Below are 19,982 nucleotides of genomic sequence, written 5' to 3'. Positions count from 1 at the left end.
GTTGTTATAGTAGATCCCCTGGATATTCATAGAATCCCAAGCAAAACTGCTCTCCTCTTTGCCACAACTGCCTCCCTGCCAGTTTCAACTTGGTCCTTGTTGACCTTTCTTATGGCTCCCAACTCAGCTGCCCAGTAATGTGGCAGCATTACCTCCACGGAGGAACTTCAACTTTGCCAAGACGGAACTTGTGTTCCTTCTTTTCCTGTGTACAAGCCAAAGCATTGGCACAAATTTAGGAGCCATCAGGACTCTTGGTCTCGTTATCTGGCAATCTCCCACTCTATATGGTGTCAGAACGCCTCTGGAGTCAGGACAAGGTTGTAACTGCCCAGGGTTTCCTGTCAGAGAACTGGGCGCAGGAAGGAGGTAACTGAAAAACATCTCTTCGTCTGCTGAGGGCAGCACTGCACAAAGCTGCTCTTCCTTGCGACAAAGGTAAAAGGGGTTTTCTTAGAGCCCAGCTCAGTCAGAGTGTGTTATCTGAGGGCAAACAAATCCTTGCTGGACTCCCAGCCCAGCTGTCCCCCAGTGTGAGGCCTGAACACTGTCTCTGCTTGGCTCGCACCCAGCGGACAGGCCCCTGACGTGCTGGCTTTGGGCAGGACTCCCAGCAGCGGGGTGCTAACGACACGTTTGGGGTTTGAGTATTGGTTTGCAGTGCTTTGCCTGTCACAAAACCACTGGAGGAAAGCGAAGGGGCGGTGTGCGGAGCCCCGCACGGCGCCTGGGGGCTCCTTCAGGCAGCAGCGAGGATGTGAGGCGCCGACACCTGCCTCTGCCCGCGAGCGCCTGAGCGCCAACGGGCCGGGCCCTGAGGCGGCTCCGCGCGCACAAACGCTCCCTGGCGCTGGCCAATGGCCGCCGAGGGCGGGAAGCCGGCGGCGGGGCGGGGCCCGGAGTGACGCTTCCGCGCGTCATCCGCGCGCGCGGCGCCCGGCGTGCGGGGGAGTCTCGGGGCCGTTCGGCCGCTGCCGTCCCCGCCCGGGCCCCGGCTCGGACTCGCCGCCGGTCGCCATGAACTTCGGGTCGGGCGCGGCGGGAGGCGGCTTCTCGTTCGGGACGCCGAAGACGGCCGCCAGCACGGCCGCGCCCGGCTTCTCCTTCTCCACGCCGGCCACCTCCGGCAGCTTCAGCTTCGGGAGCGCGGCCCAGGCGCCCGCCAGCAGCCAGCCCGCCGCGGTCTTCTCCTTCAGCACGCCGGGCTCTGCCGCGCAGCCGCCCGGCTTCAGCTTCGGGACGCCGGGCGCGGCCGCCGCGGCTCCGGCCGCCAACGCCTTCCCGCTGGGGTGAGACAGCGGCCGGGCGGGGGGCGTCGGCGAGCGGCGCTGGGTGGGCGACGTCCCGCTGCTGAGGCCTGGGAGGCGCTGGGCGAGGGCGGAGCTGGGGCGCCTGCGAACGGCGGCACCCGCACTGCCCGCGGGGTCCTGTGGTGCCGGGGAGGCGGAGGGGGTGGAGGAGCTGGGCGCAGAGTCGCGGGTTGGAAGGGACCTCAGGAGATGCTCGAGTCCAGCCCCTGGGCGCGGTTCTGAGAGGCAGCAGCAGGGTCTGTAAGCGAGCTGGCTCGGGGCCGGGCTGGATGGACGCCTGTCCCCAGCCTGGTGGATTCTTTTCCTTCCCTCTCCAGGGCAAACGCACCCAAGTTGAACTTCGGAGGCAGCGCTGCAGCTCAACCTACGTTTGCATTCGGTAGCTCCGCACCAACCAGTTCGGCCTCAAGTCAAGCCACAGCAGCCCCTTCGGGCTTTGTCTTTGGGTCTGCTGGCACCACTGGCACCACCAGCACCACTGGCACGAGCTCTGCTCAGTCTGGGACAACGGGAGGGTTTACCTTCTCCAGTGGCACCACGACTCAGGCCAGCACGGGCAGCTTCAGCCTCGGCGCTGCAGCTCCCCAAGCAGCGGCCACAGGGCTGACCTTTGGAACGGCAGCGACAGCTGCTGCCACCACCACAGCCGCCAGCGTAGGAGCTGCAGCCCAGCCAGCAGCCCCCTTCAGCCTGGGGGGACAATCCACAGGTGAGTGCTTGGCCTTGGGCCCACGGAGGGTGACAGGGGATGGTGTGTGGGTTCTGCTGGGACTGGTGACTCTTCTCATGTGCTTACCCAGGGCCTGTGTTGAGTGCTGAGGAGCAATTGTCACGTAGCCCCTGGGTTGGGAGAGAGGGTGTGAAATGGTGATGCCAGCGTGTGTTAGAAGCACCAGGTGCATCTGAAGCTGGTGATAGTGGAGGGCTTAGCGGGAAGGTCCTCACCTCTGGGGTGGGGTGACGTTCATCTGTGCTAGCATCACTCTTGAATGCCTTTGTAGTGCCCAAGCTTGTTAGCCCTTGTTAGCCCTGGCTTGTTTCCTGGTGAGCAGGTGTCTCTTACATTGAATCTTAACGTTCTTCTTATACTCTCACTGCTTCTCATTTCACTGTTGCTGTGGTCAGAGGTAACTACAGTGCTTTTCTGTAGTAAGAGCTCAGCCTTTTCTTATGCTCCTTATTCCAGTTCTAACCTCTGTGTCCTTACCCTTGACAGCAGCCACTAGTGCCCCCACGGCCACGCTGACCGCCAGTACCAGCCAGGGACCTGCTCTGCCCTTTGCGACCAAGCTTGGAGGTAGGAGGTGCTTTTGGGAAACGGTTACTCAAGACAAGTTAGAGAATCTGTTGTCCTCCTGGGAATAGTTTTCAGCAGGGTTCTTGTGAAACGGGCAGAGCTCGCTGTGGGCCGGCTGTACACCAGGGATGCTCTTTCTGTTTGTAGTCACATCCACAGCTGCTACAACTGCTTCTACCACCACCACCACCTCGATTCTTGGTTCAACGGGGCCTACGCTGCTTGGGACTATGGGGAGCTCCTCAGCACCGACGTCGTCTGCCACCACCGGGCTCTCGCGTAAGGCACTAAGTACCCTTGGGGGGATGAGCGAGCGGCACGGCTGGTGCTGCGGGTCAGGGGTGCAGCTCTGCATGTTGGGCGGATGTGGGTGCATTGAAAAGGACAGATAACCTCTTCCTGCTCTTTGCTATGTCCTCCCATTGTGGCTTCTGGCAGAGTGTCTTCAGAGGGGAGGCATGGGGGGGTTGGAAGAACAAAGATCAGATAGGATCTGTTCAGTGGGAAGGGACCTGCTGTGATCACCTACCTAGTGCAGGTGCCTGACCAGTTCTGGGCTCATCTGCTGTGTCCGGATGGTCCTTCACGTTAGGAGTGATCCTGGTTAGTAGGAAATAAGACCAGAGAGAGATGGGTGAGCAGGCAGGGCAGAGGTTTTCAGAGAGGCATGGTATTTAGTGGGTCCTGCAGACTCTTAATGTTGTCTTCTGTTTTCAGTCGGTGCCCCTTCCACTGGCACAGCCAGCCTTGGAACTCTTGGGTTTGGATTGAAAGTTCCTGGGACAACAGCTGCCACAACAACCACGGCCACTAGTAAGGATGAGCTGCTGAACGTAGCTGGAGAGAAGGACGCAGCCTTCAGTGCCGCATCGCAGCGTGACGAGCCGTGCTGATGCAGCAGCACAGCACTTCTGATGTCCAGTGCTCGCCAGTAACTGAAAATAGAGCAGTATATCTTCCTCTGATCCCCCTCCTTGTGCTCTTAGTTTATTGAATGTGCAGAGATCTCCTCTTCTGCAGAGGTGTGCTGATAGTTCTGAGGTCTGATAGGAGTGCTGGGGGGATTGGGAAGGTGTGGGCTGTTGCTGTGCTGCTGTGACCGATGCCCAGGCCGAGTGTAGGCTGCCAGTTCCTTGCTTTACTGGAGCTACTGAGTGATGTTTACAGAGTCTGCTGCTTTTGTGTTCAGACTGTTTCATTCCCACGTTGACAGATGTGGGATTGGTTTTGTGTTCGGGGGCCTCTGAGCTTGTGCAGCTCTGTGTGTAGAAGGGTAGATGGGACCTGTCCTGACTGTTGGGTGGCAGGTGCGTCCTCTTCTGTTGCTTGACTGGAATCCTCCTTTCAGGCACCACTTCTGCTTCTGGCTTTGCTCTGAATCTGAAGCCATTAAATACGACAGGAGCCATCGGAGCCGGGACTTCGACAGCTGCCATCACCACAGCCACAGCCAGGTGGGTCTGAGCTGCGCCTGTCCCGATGGGGCAGAGGCGGTGACGGCTGCTGTCTGGGGGCAGGAGGGGAAGTGGGTGCTGCCAGGCTTGTCTTTGGGGTTTTGATTTGTGTTCTGTGCTGTCCTGGGCTCCCTCTCAGTGCTTCTGCAGTGATGACTTATGCTCAGCTGGAGACTTTGATAAACAAGTGGAGTCTGGAACTGGAAGACCAAGAGAAACACTTTCTCCATCAGGCCACGCAAGTTAATGCCTGGGATCGGACGCTGATAGAGAATGGGGAGAAGGTAAGGTGACATCCAGTGTCACCTGGTTTTCCTTGCTTAGATCCTAGTGAGTTATCTTGGGGGGCTTTGGGAAGACCCACTGTGTGTCTGTGCTGAGCAGTGGGTGTTGAGGCTTGGAAGTCTGTTCTGTGAGAACAAGGTTATGTTTGGCCATGAAATCTCCACCCTGCCCTGGGTTGTTTGGGTTTTGCTCTGGAAATCTGGATGTAACTGCTGCTTGATTTGAGGAGCTGTTTGCACTGTGCTGGCTTTTGTAGTCCCAGTGGTCTTTTTTGAGTGGAATTTTTCTAGTATAATTGTCATCTTTTTGCAGATCACTTCATTGCACAGAGAAGTAGAGAAAGTGAAGCTTGATCAGAAGAGGTACGAGCCTGGGAACGCTTGAGATGCTTTTGTTTCTCTTGCATCTTCCTGCGCTGCGGTACGGCAGATGCGGTTCTGTCCGCAAGCTCTCAGTGCAGTACTTGGTGTCTTGTCTTCTCAGGCTGGACCAGGAACTGGACTTCATTCTGTCACAGCAGAAGGAGCTTGAAGACTTGTTGACCCCTCTGGAGGAGTCTGTGAAGGAACAGAGCGGGACTATCTACCTGCAGCACGCAGATGAAGAACGGGAGAGGACGTAAGGCAAAAGCGTGTTTGGCAGCTGCTGAGGTGGTAACGATCAATCAGCAAGGAGTAGGGTTGGGATTTGCAGCACTATTGATCTATCAACAGTCTGTGTCAAATGTCTGGTCTCTGAAACCAAGTGATTAGTGGTAGAAGTGATGAGAGCAGAGTGTACTCCATGTGCCTGAAGAATCCTTGTTGGCCTTAAGTGTTGCATTGTGGCAGGGTAAATAAGAGAAGTGTGTCTGGTTCAAGAGAGGAATCTTGAAGTTTCTGGACTAGCTGGTTCCTCTAATTGTGAACAACCCTGTCCACAAAGCCCTCTGCACTACTGAGTGAGAGAGAAAGGCCTTTGGAGTTGCTTCTCTGTGTCACAGAATGCCTCTCATGGTGCTGTTCCCACGAATGTGCCAGCCCTGGTTGAATGGCCTGGCAGCTAATTCAGCTTGCTGACGTTGGTGGGGCTGGGAGCAGGTCTAATGAAGTTCACTCTAAGTACCCTGACCGTGTTTCCCACACGTTTTGCAGCTATAAGCTGGCTGAAAACATAGATGCTCAGTTGAAGCGTATGGCACAAGACCTGAAGGACATCATTGAGCACCTGAATACGTCTGGTGGCTCTGCAGACACGAGCGACCCGGTAAATCCAACCTTTACCTGATTTGGGAGTTTGTAAAGGGGCAGAGAATGTTTGAAGAGTTGCAACTGTTGGCTTGTCTGCTTGTGGATACTCTGCTGCTTGTAGCTTGGGCCTTGGAAGAGTACTTTGGTTTGTGCTTGGGTTGGTTCTCTTCTGGTAGAACTTGTGTTAGAATGCAACAGAAAACAACCCGACTCCCATCCTTAACTCTGCTTTTTCTCACTAAAAATTTCCCATCAGCGCTGCAGACTGAGGTTTTTTTCTCCACTTCTTTTTAGTTTTTACCCCAAGCCTAAAGTGCTTAGTGTGGTAGTTCCTAGCTCTGAACTGGAGCAAGCCTAAACCACAGGCCTCTTTTCTAATTGGCCTAAGCCAGTGGCATGTGCTCAAACCAGTCTGCTTCCTTGCTGGGAAGGAGAAGCAAAGCACCAGAGCTGCTGCACACACTTCCCTGGGAAAGCAGCTGCTGTCTCAGGGGAGCTGGACAGAGGAGAGAGAACGGCCTCCTGTTCCAAAGGCAGGTGTGGGCAGGCTGTCCTTTGCTGCTCTCAGTTGTTCTGCAGTGTAAGAAGTGACTTGCACCTTCTCTTTCTACCCAGCTGCAGCAGATCTGTAAAATCTTGAATGCCCACATGGATTCATTGCAGTGGATTGACCAGAACTCAGGTGAGAGTCATCTTGCAGCTTTTTGGGAATGGAAAGAGAAAGCAGGTAGCATGTGGGGGAGGTTTCTTCAAGAATTCATTTATGTTTGAGATCCCTGAGGAATCTCTTGTCCTCAGCTTCAGTGACACACTGTCCCCTCTGTGTCTGAGTTCTGCTGTGCATTAAAGGTCTGTGCTGAGTTCCTGGCAACTGCTGATGCTTTACAAAGGAAGGACCACTTGGAATGCATTAGGGCAGTGCAGAGGACCTCAAAAACCTTAAGCTTTGTTCTGAAAAGCTAAGGTTAAATATCTCAACCTCTAAAACATCAAGGGGGGTAATTTTGAAGTAGGCCCTCATGTAGCCCTTGCCATTAGTTAATTGAGTAGGCTTCGGGGGGGGACATGCCTTAATCTTCTTTTTGTGTGAAGAATAAAGAAAAGCCCACAAACTAGAGCTGGGACATCTGTGCTGTAGGTAATGGTGTCTCTTCCCAGCAGCCTGTGATCTTTCCCAGGCACACTCACACACAGCGGCTGCTGACCTGTCTGACTCCAAAGCCTTAGGAGCCACCCTGGCACTTGATTGACATTCCTCTTAGCCTGCAGTGCCGCTCTTCAGTGGCCTTGCCGCATGTGAACGCGGGGTGGTGCTGCTTCCACAAGTGACAAGGAGCGTTTGGCCAAAGCCTGGTGCTGATCTCCTGCCTCTGATTTCAGAGTCTTCTCTCCCGTAGTTGCACTGAATTCCGAGTTTGAGTGAGAGGGATCTGTGAGGCAGGAGATCAGCATTTCATTACCTGGAGAATTTCTTTGGGACAAATAGAAATATGTTGCTTGGTAAGTTACTGGAAGATTCAGGGTTTGGCATGCTGTACAAAATAAAACCTAACCTGGAATACCTGTCTCCAAGCCACAGGCTGGCACGATGCCATCATGCTTTTGAGTAGCTTCTGATGAGCTTTCATGGAATTAGAAATGGTTTTGGGTTGTGCCAGGAGTCTTTGCCTGTCACAGTGCCTGCTGCATGTCAAGTTGAGGGTCCAGCAGTGCTTATGTGTTGGCAGATGGGTGATCTCCAGATAGCAGATGATCTGGGCCGTGGCTGTGAGTGCTCTGCAGCTCTCCTATGCAGTCACAGCATCTCTGCTGCATTTACAGCCAAAGGCTTGTTAGGGCTGTGCAACACCCTGCCAGAAACAGGTGTGCTCTTGTAGCATGGTGTGTGGCTCACCTGTAACTCCTTCAACTCAAAATGAGTTTAGCAGCTGGTGAGTAGGGGAGGCTGGTTTATAGAGCAGCTGCTTTTTCCTCAACCTGCAGACCAGCTTTTGCTGGTCCTGGTCAGGGTGGGTTTGCTCTGCTCTCTGGTGCAGGGCCCTGAAACCCCAACAAACTGGCATGGCAGGCAGTGTCAGCAGTGTGGCCCAGGACTGCTCTGGCTGTACCTGCCAGTCCCTAACTGCCTCAGAATACCATTTAGACAGTGCTTTGCCTGGGAGGGATGGTGCTTTGTGTTGGGTTTTCCTCCTCTGTGTGCTGTCAGGTCTGAGTGACTGTCAAAGTGTTTTTCTTTTTCCTTCTGCAGGCTGGGGCTTGTGTGGGGCTGTGTTTTAGGGTGATTAATCACTTGTTTCTCCCACAGCTATGTTGCAGAGGAAGGTGGAAGAGGTGACAAAGGTTTGTGAGAGTCGCCGGAAGGAGCAAGAGCGCAGTTTTCGGATCACGTTTGATTGAGTGACCCCAAGATTAAAGGGTTCCCCTGAAATCTCTGCAGAAGACAGAGGTTGTTGAGGACTTCTTGTGTTATTCTTTTCTTGCAAGAAATGTTTTTTGAGAGACTGCATGGAGTTTGTGCAGAACGTGTTTGTTCTTTGTAACTGCCTGTGGACTGGTGAGAGACACAAATGCTGCCCTCGAGGGCTCGAAGCTGTGTGTGACTCCGTGGTTGAGCTCCCCAGTCCTTCCATGTAACTTGACTGTGGTCAAGGGGACGTGATGAGCTTTTGTCCAGGTCCTTAGAGAGATGGTTTAATGAGAGGTGTCCCCAGAAGGAGCTGCCGCAGTCTGAGCCTCACATTCCTCATCTTGCTCGCTGGAGTTTGTGTTTCTTCTGCCAGTGATCTTGTTTCCTGTACTGTGACGATAAACTGCTTTTGTGCTGGTACCTGTAAGCAGAATTTGTAGGCAATTAAAAATGATGAGATGTGGCAGGAGAGAAATGGTACCTGTGTGGTGGTTTGGTGTAGTGCAGCTTGTTCAGTCTAAGGGTGCAGGAAAGAATGTGGTCAACAGCTCTGCTGTGAAGCCTCTTCGAAAGAGACAGAGCTATATTGCTGCTCTGGGACAGAATGTGATGATAGTGCATGTTCCAGTGTGGCTTTATTAACAGAGGGGAGCGAACGCTCACACGTTGGCAGATCTGCCCTCACCCTCCATTCTTTGCCCCTCATGCAGAAGCTGAATGATGTGTAACAGGCTCTGTATTTCCCTCCCTCTGCCTGTGCCCCATCCCGACTTACAGTCCCCTAGAAACCAGGGAAGGACCTGCGAGCCGGGCTGGTGTCCTGACTTTAGTGTGAGTTAAAGCCTGAGCTGCTCTCCCGCTGTCTCTCCCCTCTGGTTTTCATCCCCTTTAAAGGAGAGGGGGGATCTCTGGCTGTAGAGAGGAGCTGCCTGAGGGCTGTGGGCGAACCCTTGCCAAGGGCTCCAAGCGCTTCCCTGGGCCCTTTCAGTCGGTCACGGGTGGGGTAACGGGAGCGCAGCTTTGACACCGACCCGCAGGCCCGGCCGCGGCCTCCCGCCTGGGCCCCGGCCTTTCCGCGCTGAGACTCCCAGCGTCCCCTGCGCCGCGGGCGGGGCTGGCAGTCGGTGCGGGAGCCGGTGGAGCCGCCGTCATGAGGCGGTGAGTGAGGCGGCCGGGCTCCGGCAGCAGCTGCGGGCCGCTCCCCGCTGGCTCTGGTCTCCCGGGCGGAGGCCGGGCCGGGCCCTCCTCCGGGGGGAGTGTGTGTGTGGGGTGGGTGGGGGGGTCATGGGCCGCCTCAGCGGGCACGACGCTGCCGGGGGGTGGCGGTGCCTCGGGGCGGCCCGACGCGCCCCCCCCCCCCCGCCCTCTGCGGGCAGCTGTGGCACCGCAGGGACCCGCAAAGGCTTCCCCCGAAACCGGGGTGCGGGGCCGGCCTGGGACGGCTGCCCGGGGCCCGGTGTGGGCCGAGGCCTGGTTCTGGGGGAGCCGGGGCCTGGTTCTGGGGGAGCCGGGGCCTGGTTCTGGGGGAGCCGAGGGCTGGTTCTGGAGGAGCCGAGGGCTGGTTCTGGGGGAGCCGAGGGCTGGTTCTGGGGGAGCCGGGGCCTGGTTCTGGGGGAGCCGGGGCCTGGTTCTGGAGGAGCCGGGGACTGGTTCTGGGGGAGCCGAGGGCTGGTTCTGGGGGAGCCGAGGGCTGGTTCTGGGGGAGCCCGGGCCTGGTTCTGGAGGAGCCCGGGCCTGGTTCTGGAGGAGCCGGGGCCTGGTTCAGGGGATGCCGAGGGCTGGTTCTGGGGGAGCCGAGGGCTGGTTCTGGGGGAGCCCGGGCCTGGTTCTGGGGGAGCCGAGGGCTGGTTCTGGGGGAGCCGAGGGCTGGTTCTGGGGGAGCCCGGGCCTGGTTCTGGGGGAGCCCGGGCCTGGTTCTGGGGGAGCCGGGGACTGGTTCTGGGGGAGCCGAGGGCTGGTTCTGGGGGAGCCGAGGGCTGGTTCTGGGGGAGCCCGGGCCTGGTTCTGGAGGAGCCCGGGCCTGGTTCAGGAGGAGCCGGGGACTGGTTCTGGGGGAGCCGAGGGCTGGTTCTGGGGGAGCCGAGGGCTGGTTCTGGGGGAGCCCGGGCCTGGTTCTGGAGGAGCCCGGGCCTGGTTCTGGGGGAGCCGAGGGCTGGTTCTGGGGGAGCCGAGGGCTGGTTCTGGGGGAGCCCGGGCCTGGTTCAGGGGGAGCCGAGGGCTGGTTCTGGGGGAGCCGAGGGCTGGTTCTGGGGGAGCCGAGGGCTGGTTCTGGGGGAGCCCGGGCCTGGTTCTGGAGGAGCCCGGGCCTGGTTCAGGGGGAGCCAAGGGCTGGTTCAGGGGGAGCCCGGGCCTGGTTCTGGGGGAGCTGAGGGCTGGTTCAGGGGCACCCGGCGGCTCGGCACAGGCCCGCAGGGCGGGGGTGCTGCTGCCTCAGGAGAGGCCCGCGGGGCAGCGGTGCGGCTGTGCCCAGGGAAGGAAGGGGATCCCGGGAAGGGAAGCGGGAACTTCCCAGGGAGACCCGCTCCAGGCCACCCCTTCTCCTGGCGGGTTTCCTGCTTTCCTGAGTCCCTTGGAAGTAGCAGCGTCTGGTTAGAGACTGACACAGAGCAGCTTCCCAGCGATACGAACAAGGCTGGTGTATTTATATCAGCGCCCTGGGGGACTGCTAGTTACCATCAGTGGGACCCTTGGCCAAGGAGTGTTGGTTCCTGGTTGTGCTTGAACCCCCCCCATACACGGTCTGGGAGGCAGAGAGGCTGTGGTGGTGGTGCATTTTGAGCAGTGTTTTCCTTGTTTTCTTTACTGACCAGGGTCAACAGCAGCCTGTCCAGTGATGAGCTCCTCCTGGAAGACTTGGAGACAGAAGGAGAGAGGCAGCTGAAGAGCCTCCTTCACCACCAGCTTGATACCACTGTCTCAATCGAGCAGTATGTCCTGCTCTGGCTGCTGGCTGGGGCTACATTAGGGGCAGCAGCAGTGTTGCTTCGCTGGGGCGTTTTCCCCAGGAGAGGTTTGCTGCAGGCTGTTGTCTGCCAAAAACAGTGGCACAAACCCTTCCCCCTAAACACCTCAGCAGGACATGAGCACTCCTTGTCTGCTGGAGAAAATACTGGCAGTAACTTATTGTTGCCCATGGGGTGACAATAAGTGCTTTGCCTGGGCCAGAGGCAGGGCTGAGCTTCTAGGCTGGAGAGCTGCTCCCCACCAGGCATTTACAGCTGCCAGGTGTTTGGTGTTACAGTGTTGGAAGGTGCCTCCTGCCATGTGGGATCTGTTGGGCTTGGAAAGAGGGTCAAGAGAGTGCCTAGTTATATTTTGGAAACACAGCATCTCTGCCCCAGGTGCAGCAGGACCACATGTGGGTGGGAAGCAGCAGCCGGCCTCTTCCCATTACCCCAGTTTCTCAGGGCTAAGTTGTCTGCTCTTCTGTTGCTTTGGGTCACAGGTGCAAGTCAAAGCGGAGATGCTTTGCCCCTGCAGCTTTTTACAAGCCTTTTGGGGAAGAGGCTGCAGGGGCTTTGACCTTGTCACAGTTCCAGGCCCTGCAGGAGACCAGCAAAGAGACTGCCTCTCTCCGGGAGCTGGGGCTCTCTGACTCGGAGATCACGCTCTGGAAGAACCAGGCTTCATCAGGGAAGGTAGGCATGCTCTGCTCTGATGTGAACCTGGACAGGTCCCTCTAACCCCCTGGCTTGTGGCACCCTGGTAGAAAATTCATGGCCTCTCTAAGGCCCCTGGTAAAGAGCAGCTGCTCCATGTGTGCCTTGTCTTTAGACTAGCATGATCCCCATTTCTTCTGGCCTGTGGAGTTGGTCCTGATTACATTCTTGCCTCTGTCTTGATGGCCTCAAGGAAATAATTTTAGCTGCATACAGCTCCATAAGAAGGATTTAAAGGCTGGAGGAGAAAAAGGAGGAAACACTTCAAAAGGCCTCAACCTCCACTTTTCTGTGTTTTGACACGCTGGATCCCCTGGCTGGCTGAGGGTGTTGAGCTTGGGATAGTGAGCTTGGGACACCAAGGGCTTTGTAGGTTCTTACGGCCCTGCAGATGCTTCAGGGGACTTGAAACACCACGTAAAAATAGCAGCACAGAGCAGTTAGACCAAGGACATGACTGCAGTGGTGTGCTCCTCTCTGGGTGCAGCTTGCCAAAGCAGGTTTCTCTTCTTCCCTTCCCATCACTCGTTTTTCTCATGGTCTAGAAACAAGGGGCTTTTGGGGTTGCTATGTGTCAGGTGCATTGGAATGTCCTGCTCTGAATTTGGTAATCCAGAAGGTGCAGAACAGGACTTGGTCTGGCAATTGGCTTCCCTGTGTCTCTCCTCCTCTTCCTGGACAGGAGGAAGCTGCCTGCAGCCATGGTGGGTGTGCCTGCCTTCAGCTGAAGCTGTGACTTTGGTGTTGAAGTGCAAACCCAGCCCTGGTGTGGCCTGTGTTACAGCTGGGGTTAGGGAGGGCTGGTATTAATTAAAGAATGGAAATGAGTGGCAGCAGTGCCAGCTGTTGTATTTGGTATTAGACCAGTTCTGGGGTGTTTAGAAATAAGTACCAACAAAGCAAACATGACTCTGATAGAACAGGCCAGGGGTGTTAGAGCACATCTTCTACAGCTCATGAGAGAAGAATATTCAGAGAGAAAGCCCACGTCAGGTGGCTGTGTGTGGCTTTGAATGTGGAGACCCTGCTAAGGAGGAATCAGCTGAGACAGAGAGCACTTCATACTGCCTGTGCAGCTCTCAGCAGAGCACTGAGTGCAGCTTTCTGTTCTTTTCTGCTGCTAAGTTGCAGCTTTTTTGAAAACAATTGCTTTTGCATATAAACAGCCTTCTGTGCCACAGGGAAGCTGTGAAATGGTGGGTGGAAGCTGTGCAGGTATGGGTCCCTGCAGTCAGGTGAGAAGGGAGAAGCTGGGTGCAGGGAGAAGGGCTGGTTTCCTCCCTGAGGCAGGTCAGGCTGCCATGGCAGTTCTCAAAACTGAATCAGAGTAAAAGAAAATCCTCCTGCAGCCCCGTAAGAGTGTGCTCTCTGGGTTCTGGTAGAGGGGGATAGGGAACAGAAATGCCCTCCCAGAAGCTGGGGTGTGCCTCCCCAGCCCATGAGGTGTGTTGTACAGGGGCGCCCGCTCGCAGCCAGGTTAGCTGTGGGGGCTGTGCTGGGTGGCTGCTGGGAGCTGCCTCGTGTGGAGCTGCTCAGGGGCTTAGTCTGCAGTATGAACCTACCCACAGTGCCAGGTGGCAGCTTGGGGTCTGCTTTCCAGCAAATCAGGGTGTCCCAGTGACACCAGGGTCATGTGCCAAAAGCTTGATGGAAACTTGAGCTCAGGGATGCTACAGGCGTGGCAAAAGAGATGCCAAATTGGGGTTGGCAGGTGCTGCAGGTGACTTTAGGAATGGCTGTAGCTAGTGGAGGCAGGGATGGCTGGGACAGAGAGGCGTGAGCACTGTTAGACAGTGAGGCCCGGAGGAGGAAAGCAGCACAGGAGATAAGGGGATGTTTCTCCACATCTCTCAGGAGCTGAGGCTTGGTGACTGGTGGTGTTCCTGCCCTGCCTTTGCACTGACAGGCCCTCTCTGTGAGCTGCCCCTCGGGGCTGCACCCACGCCAGGGCTGGAGCGTGTGACGTTCCGCTGCTGGAGGAGTCTCTGCGCAGGTGTCACGTGCCTGTCTCTGAGCCAAGCTGTGCCTGTCTTCCAGGGCTTTGGGCTGGGAGCAGCCCCAGAGGCCAGGCAGGACCGACTCCGTGCCATCCAGGAGAAGATGGAGGAGCGTCAGCGCATCCTGGCCCTGCCCCAGAGGTTTGCTGGCAGCAAGCAGCTGAGCCGGCGGGAGATGGAGATCGAGAACGCCCTCTTCCAGGGCACCGACCGCCACTCCTTCCTCCGAGCCCTCTACCACCAAGGTGGGTGGGCTTCCTGGCCTTCCTCTGCCTTTGCTCTCAGCCTGGAGAGCTGTGCTGTGTGGGAGCCCAACACATTCCTGTCTGGCCTTCTGTCCCTGCAGACTGGTTGTGTTTTGGTGCTGTGTGGGAGGAGATATTTTCTCTCTTACAGAGTGGGCTCTCTGAAGAGGCTTGTAAAGTCCATCTGTGTTTGGGTCTCGTTGTGCTGTGTGTGCTGCAGAGCCCAGCTCTGGGAAAGCAGCCAGGGTGATACTGTGGTAGAATCATAGGATCATAGAATCATAGAATGGTCTGGGTTGGAAGGGACCCCAAGGGTCACAGAGCTCCAACCCCCTGCCACAGGCAGGGACACCAACCTCCAGGCCTGGAGCTACACAAGGGTGCCCAGGGCCCCATCCAACCTGGCCTTGAACACACCCAGGGATGGGGCATCCACCCCGTCTCTGAGCAGCCTGTTCCAGCCCCTCACCACTCTTTCTGTAAAAAACTTCCCCCTAATATCTGGTAGAGCCCAGAGGTCCCCACTAAACTGCACCAAGTGACACAAGGTGTCTGCATGGGGCTGTAGATGTCCCTTCTCTGATTTATCTCAGCCTAACAAGGGTGGGAGGGAAGTCAAGGCACAGAGCAGGAGTGGCTTGTTAATGGCCCTTCCCAGTAGCCATAGTGCACTGGAGCCTACCCAGTACTGTGCCCATGGGATGGCAGCACTTGCCCAAGCAGTGTTGTCCTCGAGCCTGTGTCAAGTGTAGTTCAGAGATGGCAAAAACTGCTCTGGTCTCCTTTAGCTGGAGAACATGTGGGCATGAAGCTCCAGCCCAGGCTGGGTTTGTGTGTAAGACAGTATTAAATAGACAATGAGGGGAAACTTCTGAACTCCTGACTCCTAAAGCACCACTTTTCTCAGTGTCAGTGTTGTTTAAGCTACAGTGTCCAGCTGACCCAGTGTTCTTCAGCCTCTGCTCCCTTCTTGGGAGCGACAGCACTGGAATAGGCTGCCCAGGGGGTGTGGAGTCTCCTTCTCTGGAGAGATTCCAGCCCTGTCTGGATGCCAATCTGTGTGACCTGTCTTAGGGAGCTGCTTTGGCAGGGGGGTTGGACCTGATGAGCTCTGGAGGTCACTTCCAACCCCCATAATTCTGTGATTCTGTGGTTGTTTTGCTGTCAGTTTCATGGCATTTGGCAAAACCAAGAGGCAGCAAGGTTGAGGTTTTTAGGTTGGGAGATGCCCCCCTCACTTCTGTTCTTATTTCCCCTGAAGGAAATCTCATGTCCAGTAAAGGAGATACTGTTGGTCAGTCCATCCCATGGGCTTTATTTAAGCTCAGGAACTTAAGCTGGAAGCAAAAAGCTTGTGTTCCATGTGGTGGTGCAGACAGGCAGCGTGGCACCTCCTGGCTGTGCAGGGAGGAAGGTGCACAGCACTCGAGCTGAAGTGTGGCTGCAGATGAGCTGGGAAGGGTATCTCTGGAAGAAATGAGCTCTGTACAAAGCACTGGTGGGGCTGCTACTCTCTGCAGGTTCATGCTGAGCTGGGACACCAGCACTTGCTGGCTGCTGGAGCTGCTCTTGCTTTAAGCCATGGGGCCTGGCTGGCAGGTGTGTGTGGGGTGGCTCAGAGCAGCTTCTTGTCTGTCACTTCCTGCAGTCTGTGCATTTTCCAGGTTCTTGGTGATAGTCACATGCCATGTTTCTCCATTGTGGATTAGATGACACTCAGAAGAGTGTAACAGATGAAAAGGACCCCATGGTTCATCTGGAGAGTGTTTACCAAGAGCTGCTGGGCAAGAAGTGGCCTGAAGAAGTCCAGCCGACCAAAAGTGACCCATGCTTGTGCCCTTCCCTGGCTCCACAGGGGTCTGTGCCTGAGGAGCCAGCGCTTCCAGACCAGGGGGAGCAAGCAGAAGAGACAGCAAGTCCCAGCCTTGCTGCAGCAAGGCCCCCCCAGTCCCCTCCAAGGCCTGTGATTATCAAAGAGCCGGTGGAATTTGTCCCAGAAGAGGAGATCCTCAGGAACCGTCTGTCAGAGGAAGAACTTCAGAGCATACCCAGGTTCTCCTCATACCACCCTGGGGAGCCCAGCAAGGTAAGATTTACTGTTCTTTAGGGCACAGGGGTACCCTGAAGGTCAGCAGGCAAAGGCTCCTCTGTTCTGTTGACTGGCTGTTGCCTGGAGGTTGATGCCTGGTTAGTCCTCATGGCCAAGGGAGAGCAGTCTCCTCTCCAGCAGGGAAAGGGACCTTTGGATCTACTGGGAAGCTTCCTGGCCTGGCAAAGAGCTGTACTTCAGACTCCAGCCCTTCCTGCCTCTGGCAGGTCACTAGCCAGGCTGCCTTCTCTCTGTCTGGGCCTGAGACAGCTCTGACTTGACTCAAACTGCACTTAGCTGGTAGCTGGAGCTCGCTGTGTTTATAACTCACTGGAAGTACCAGCTCTCCTGTTGTGGTTTAGCCCCAGCCAGCAACTAAGCACAAGGCAGCTGCTGGCTCCTCCCCTTGGTGGAGTGGAAAAGGTGGAACTCCTGGGCTGGGAGAAGGATGTTTGCTGGGACAGCAGGGGAGAGGAAAGCAGCAGTAACAGGAGATATGAAGTGGGTAACAGGCAATGCAGTGTGCTCACTGCCCAGTGCCCAGCCCAGCCCTGAGCAGCGATGCCCTCTCCCTGGCCAGCTCACTCCTTATTGTCCTGGTTTTGGTCAGGATGGAGTTACTTTCCTTCTAGCAGCTGGTCTGATGGTGTTTGGGAGCTGGGGTGAGCAGTGCTGATCACACAGGGATGGTTCAGTCGCTGCCCAGCAGTCAGGGGCTCTTCAGTTGTTCATGTTGCCCTGCTGATGAGAAGGGGGGTGCCCAGGGAGCTGGGAGGGGGGACACAGCTGGGACAGGTGCCCCAAGGGAGGAAGAAAGACTCTGGAACGGCAGAGGGACTGACTAATTCATATCTGTGAGGTGCATGGACTTGGCATCGGGTTGAAAGGTGTCTGTCTGCATGGCACAGGCTGGCTGACCCTCTCTCTCCCTGGAACAGGTGCTGTATTTGAAGAACCTGGGCCCTCGGGTGACGGTGAAGGACCTGGTGTCGCTGTTCGCGCGGTTCCAGCGGGAGCACCGCCCACCCCTCCAGTTCCGCCTCCTGGGCGGCCGCATGAGGGGTCAGGCTTTCATCACCTTCCCTGGTGAGCGGCTGCCCTGTGCCTCTCGGTTCTTCCCTGAGCTGTGGAGGTGCCACATCTCCCTGCAGGGCACTGGGCGGGCACCAAACCCGCTTTCCAAGGAGAAGGGAGGGACTTCACACTCACTTCTTCCTACCATGTCATAGTCTGTTTCCCTGGAGTGGTGAGGTGCTGGAAGGGGCTGCCCAGAGAGGGGGTGGGTGCCCCATCCCTGGGGGTGTTCAAGGCCAGGTTGGATGGAGCCCTGGGCAACCTTGTGTAGCTCCAGGCCTGGAGGTTGGTTGCCCTGTGCCTGTGGGTCCCTTCCAACCCCCACCATTCTGTGATTCATCAGAGCAGAAGGGATGCAGGGTGCCCTCTGATACACAGCGTGTCAGAACCCCGGCGCCGCACGGGGTGACGCTGCAGGTCGGGGGTCTGTGAGCCAGGAACGTCTCTGAACACCACGTGTGTCTGTGCCAGGGCTGTGGCTGTGTAACCCACACCCATCTTCTTCTCCTGTTGCAGATGTCCAGTCAGCCCAGGACGCCCTGCTGCTGGTGAACGGGTACAAGCTGCAGGGGAAGCCCCTGGTGATTGAATTTGGGAAAAGCAAGGGGCGTTCACCAGAGGGTAACCCCACCACCCCCTCCTCCTCTGCTGGAGAGAACCACCCTGCCAAGTGAGGGATGGGTAACCAGGAGCCTGGTAGCTGTGCTGGGCTGTCCGTGGGACCTCTGCAGTCACAACTGGAGCACTGAAGGACAGTTGGAGTCAATGTGCAGGTCTGTCAGTCTCAAAGTGAGGAAGGGAGAGGGTTGGTGACTGAATTCCTCCTTGAGAGGCTTGGGTACTGACTTCACACTGTGGGGGTGTACTGGCTTTTCCCTCCTGGTCTACAGGTGTGGGTGCCTTCTCAGCCCTTCGTGCCAGGGAGGGAGGAAGCTGTGTAAATACATCTATTTATTGAGGTATTTCTTAGTGTGTTTTTATTCACCTTTGTTGTGTGTGAGTCTTCTAGAGCCAAGGTGCTGGACTGTGTCAGCAGAGTTCAGTCCTGGCTGCTGGTGCACCTGACCAGTGGTTGATGTCCCTGCCTGTGGCAGGGGGTTGGAGCTCTGTGATCCTTGGGGTCCCTCCCAACCCAGACCAGTCTGGGATTCTACATCTTGGAGCTCAGCATCTGCTGCACACAGACAGAGCAGCTTTGTATCAGAAAGCAGGTGATGATTTGGGCTGTTGGAAACGTGAGCTCTGACTCCTGAGCAGTGAGCAAATTCAAACACAGGCAAAAAGGGGTTCATAAACCATTTTGATCCTAACCCCACAGTTCCCCATGTAAAGAGTGGTCTGTCTAGGACTGGGTTTGTGGAACTGGGCTGTACTGAAGGAGAGCTGGCTGGTTTTTGAGTGACACTGCAGTGGTGGTGCAATTGAGGTAACTTCCTGAGCTGTGCACACCCCAAAGAGGCCTTTGAAGGAGGCACAGAGTACTGACAGAGACCAGCAACCAAGACTGCTTCTTGGAGAGGGCTTTTCTGGGATACAGCCTTTGTTCTGAGCACTGCACGTGTTCTAAGGTGGGTCTGTTGTGAAGTAGCTGCAGATGGGTCCATTTTTCCCTTCTCTAGAGCCCCTGGAGAACGTGGAGGATTTTATCCTCAAAGTCTGGTGCACACACAGCCTTGGGCTGAGGAGAAGACACAGTCTCTGTGTTCCTCCAGCTCATCCCATCTCAAGACTCCAGCCCTGAAGAGACTCCTCTGAAATGAAGCAGACCCTGTGTTTGAGCCCACCTTAGCAGAACTTCTCAAACCAGGAGCACCCTGCTCACCATCCACAGACCACCAGTGCCCAGCTGGGTCCTGAGCTGTGCTCCAAGCCCCTGGCCAGCTTCCCCCAAGTTACATAGAGAGCGTGACCAGCCCTTTGACCAGTTTGGGTCAGCTGTCCTGGCCATGACCCCTCACAGCTTCCTGTGCAAGGGCAGGGCAGCAGGAGAAGCTAAAATGTGCTGGGTTCAGTGTAAACCTGGGCACCCTTTTTTTTATCCTGATGCCTTTAAAATAACAGCTTTTGACCCAGGTTGGAGCCTGGCCCTTGAAATTCCGGTGCTTCTGGAGGATTGGATGGGGTTTAGTGAAACATGCTGACTGAATCATGGACAAACAGCAAAACTGCTGCTAGCAACATGCAGTTTCTGCTTGAGATCTCTTGACTGTTGGAGAATGGAAACGTTTTACTTCCCCACCAAGAGCACCAGCTGGAATGCTGAGCAGCAGGAACGGGTAGAAGCGGGACTGAGATCAGCTGCCTGGCTACTGGGGGTTGGACTCGATGATCTCTTGAGGTCCCTTCCCACCCCTATAATTCTGTGATTACTTGAAGGAAAATCCCTTTCTCTGATCAGCAAATTCCAGGGTGCAGCCAGTTCATCCAGCTGGGCTGTTGGTATCAGTTGCAGTGTGACTGGATGGATGGATAAGATAGCTGTGGGGATAAGTTATCAAGGAAATGGGTTGGTGCTGGAGGTGGGGTGAGTTGTGATAGCCTAGCAGATAACAGCCAATCTGCAGCAGAGCAGGAAGCTCATGCAGGGCTGGCTGCACTTACAGCTCTCTGCTGGGGGAAGAGGAGGCAGCAGGGATTCTGTGTGGGAGATGGGTCTCTGTCCAGCCAGGTGCACAGGCTGGAGGGTTCAGCAGTACCCTCAGCCTTGCCTGGCTCCACTGAGCGACAGCAGGGCCATGGCAGCCCACAGCTCTGTAATTAGGAGCTAGTCTAGGTGCAGGGATAACTTCTAAGCTTGCCCCATTCCTTGGAGTTGATCAGGGCCAGGTTTGGCTGCTTGTGTGCTCCATTGAGAGGTCTCAGGCCAGGGTCCTTGGGTTTGGGAGCTGCTGCTGGACGTTTGGCATGTTTGAAAGTGAAGGCAGGTAGAGCCTGTT

General features: G+C 56.2%; 2 protein-coding genes across 3 annotated transcripts; both read left to right on the top strand.

Moving 5' to 3' along the window:
• Positions 1-1,017: 1,017 nt before the first annotated feature.
• LOC311195908 (nuclear pore glycoprotein p62-like) lies at positions 1,018-8,444 on the top strand (the record flags this gene model as incomplete). Its single annotated transcript, XM_084269355.1, has 12 exons — positions 1,018-1,289; positions 1,628-2,019; positions 2,497-2,607; positions 2,755-2,886; positions 3,325-3,420; positions 3,956-4,061; positions 4,201-4,345; positions 4,659-4,708; positions 4,830-4,964; positions 5,480-5,591; positions 6,191-6,257; positions 7,881-8,444. 12 exons carry the CDS (start codon positions 1,018-1,020, stop codon positions 7,970-7,972), a joined length of 1,710 nt encoding a protein of 569 aa, XP_084125481.1. The 3' UTR covers positions 7,973-8,444.
• Positions 8,445-9,107: 663 nt separating this feature from the next.
• Positions 9,108-18,001, top strand: RBM41 (RNA binding motif protein 41). 2 transcript variants are annotated; one of them, XR_014617520.1, is made up of 8 exons: positions 9,108-9,140; positions 10,793-10,909; positions 11,428-11,620; positions 13,679-13,883; positions 15,593-15,969; positions 16,911-17,058; positions 17,563-17,819; positions 17,937-17,984. XR_014617520.1 is itself a non-coding variant. In XM_084269107.1 (7 exons), exons 1-7 carry the CDS (start codon positions 9,133-9,135, stop codon positions 17,718-17,720), a joined length of 1,206 nt encoding a protein of 401 aa, XP_084125233.1. In that variant the 5' UTR covers positions 9,108-9,132; the 3' UTR covers positions 17,721-18,001. The 2 variants fall into 2 exon arrangements, 1 of the variants encoding a protein (XP_084125233.1); XM_084269107.1 differs by having other exon boundaries at positions 17,563-18,001.
• Positions 18,002-19,982: the final 1,981 nt, after the last annotated feature.

This window comes from Gallinula chloropus (assembly GCF_964237585.1).
Source record: "Gallinula chloropus genome assembly, chromosome: 11".
In the NCBI taxonomy this organism is placed as follows: Eukaryota; Metazoa; Chordata; class Aves; order Gruiformes; family Rallidae; genus Gallinula; species Gallinula chloropus.
This window is presented reverse-complemented; position numbering and strand designations above follow the sequence as displayed.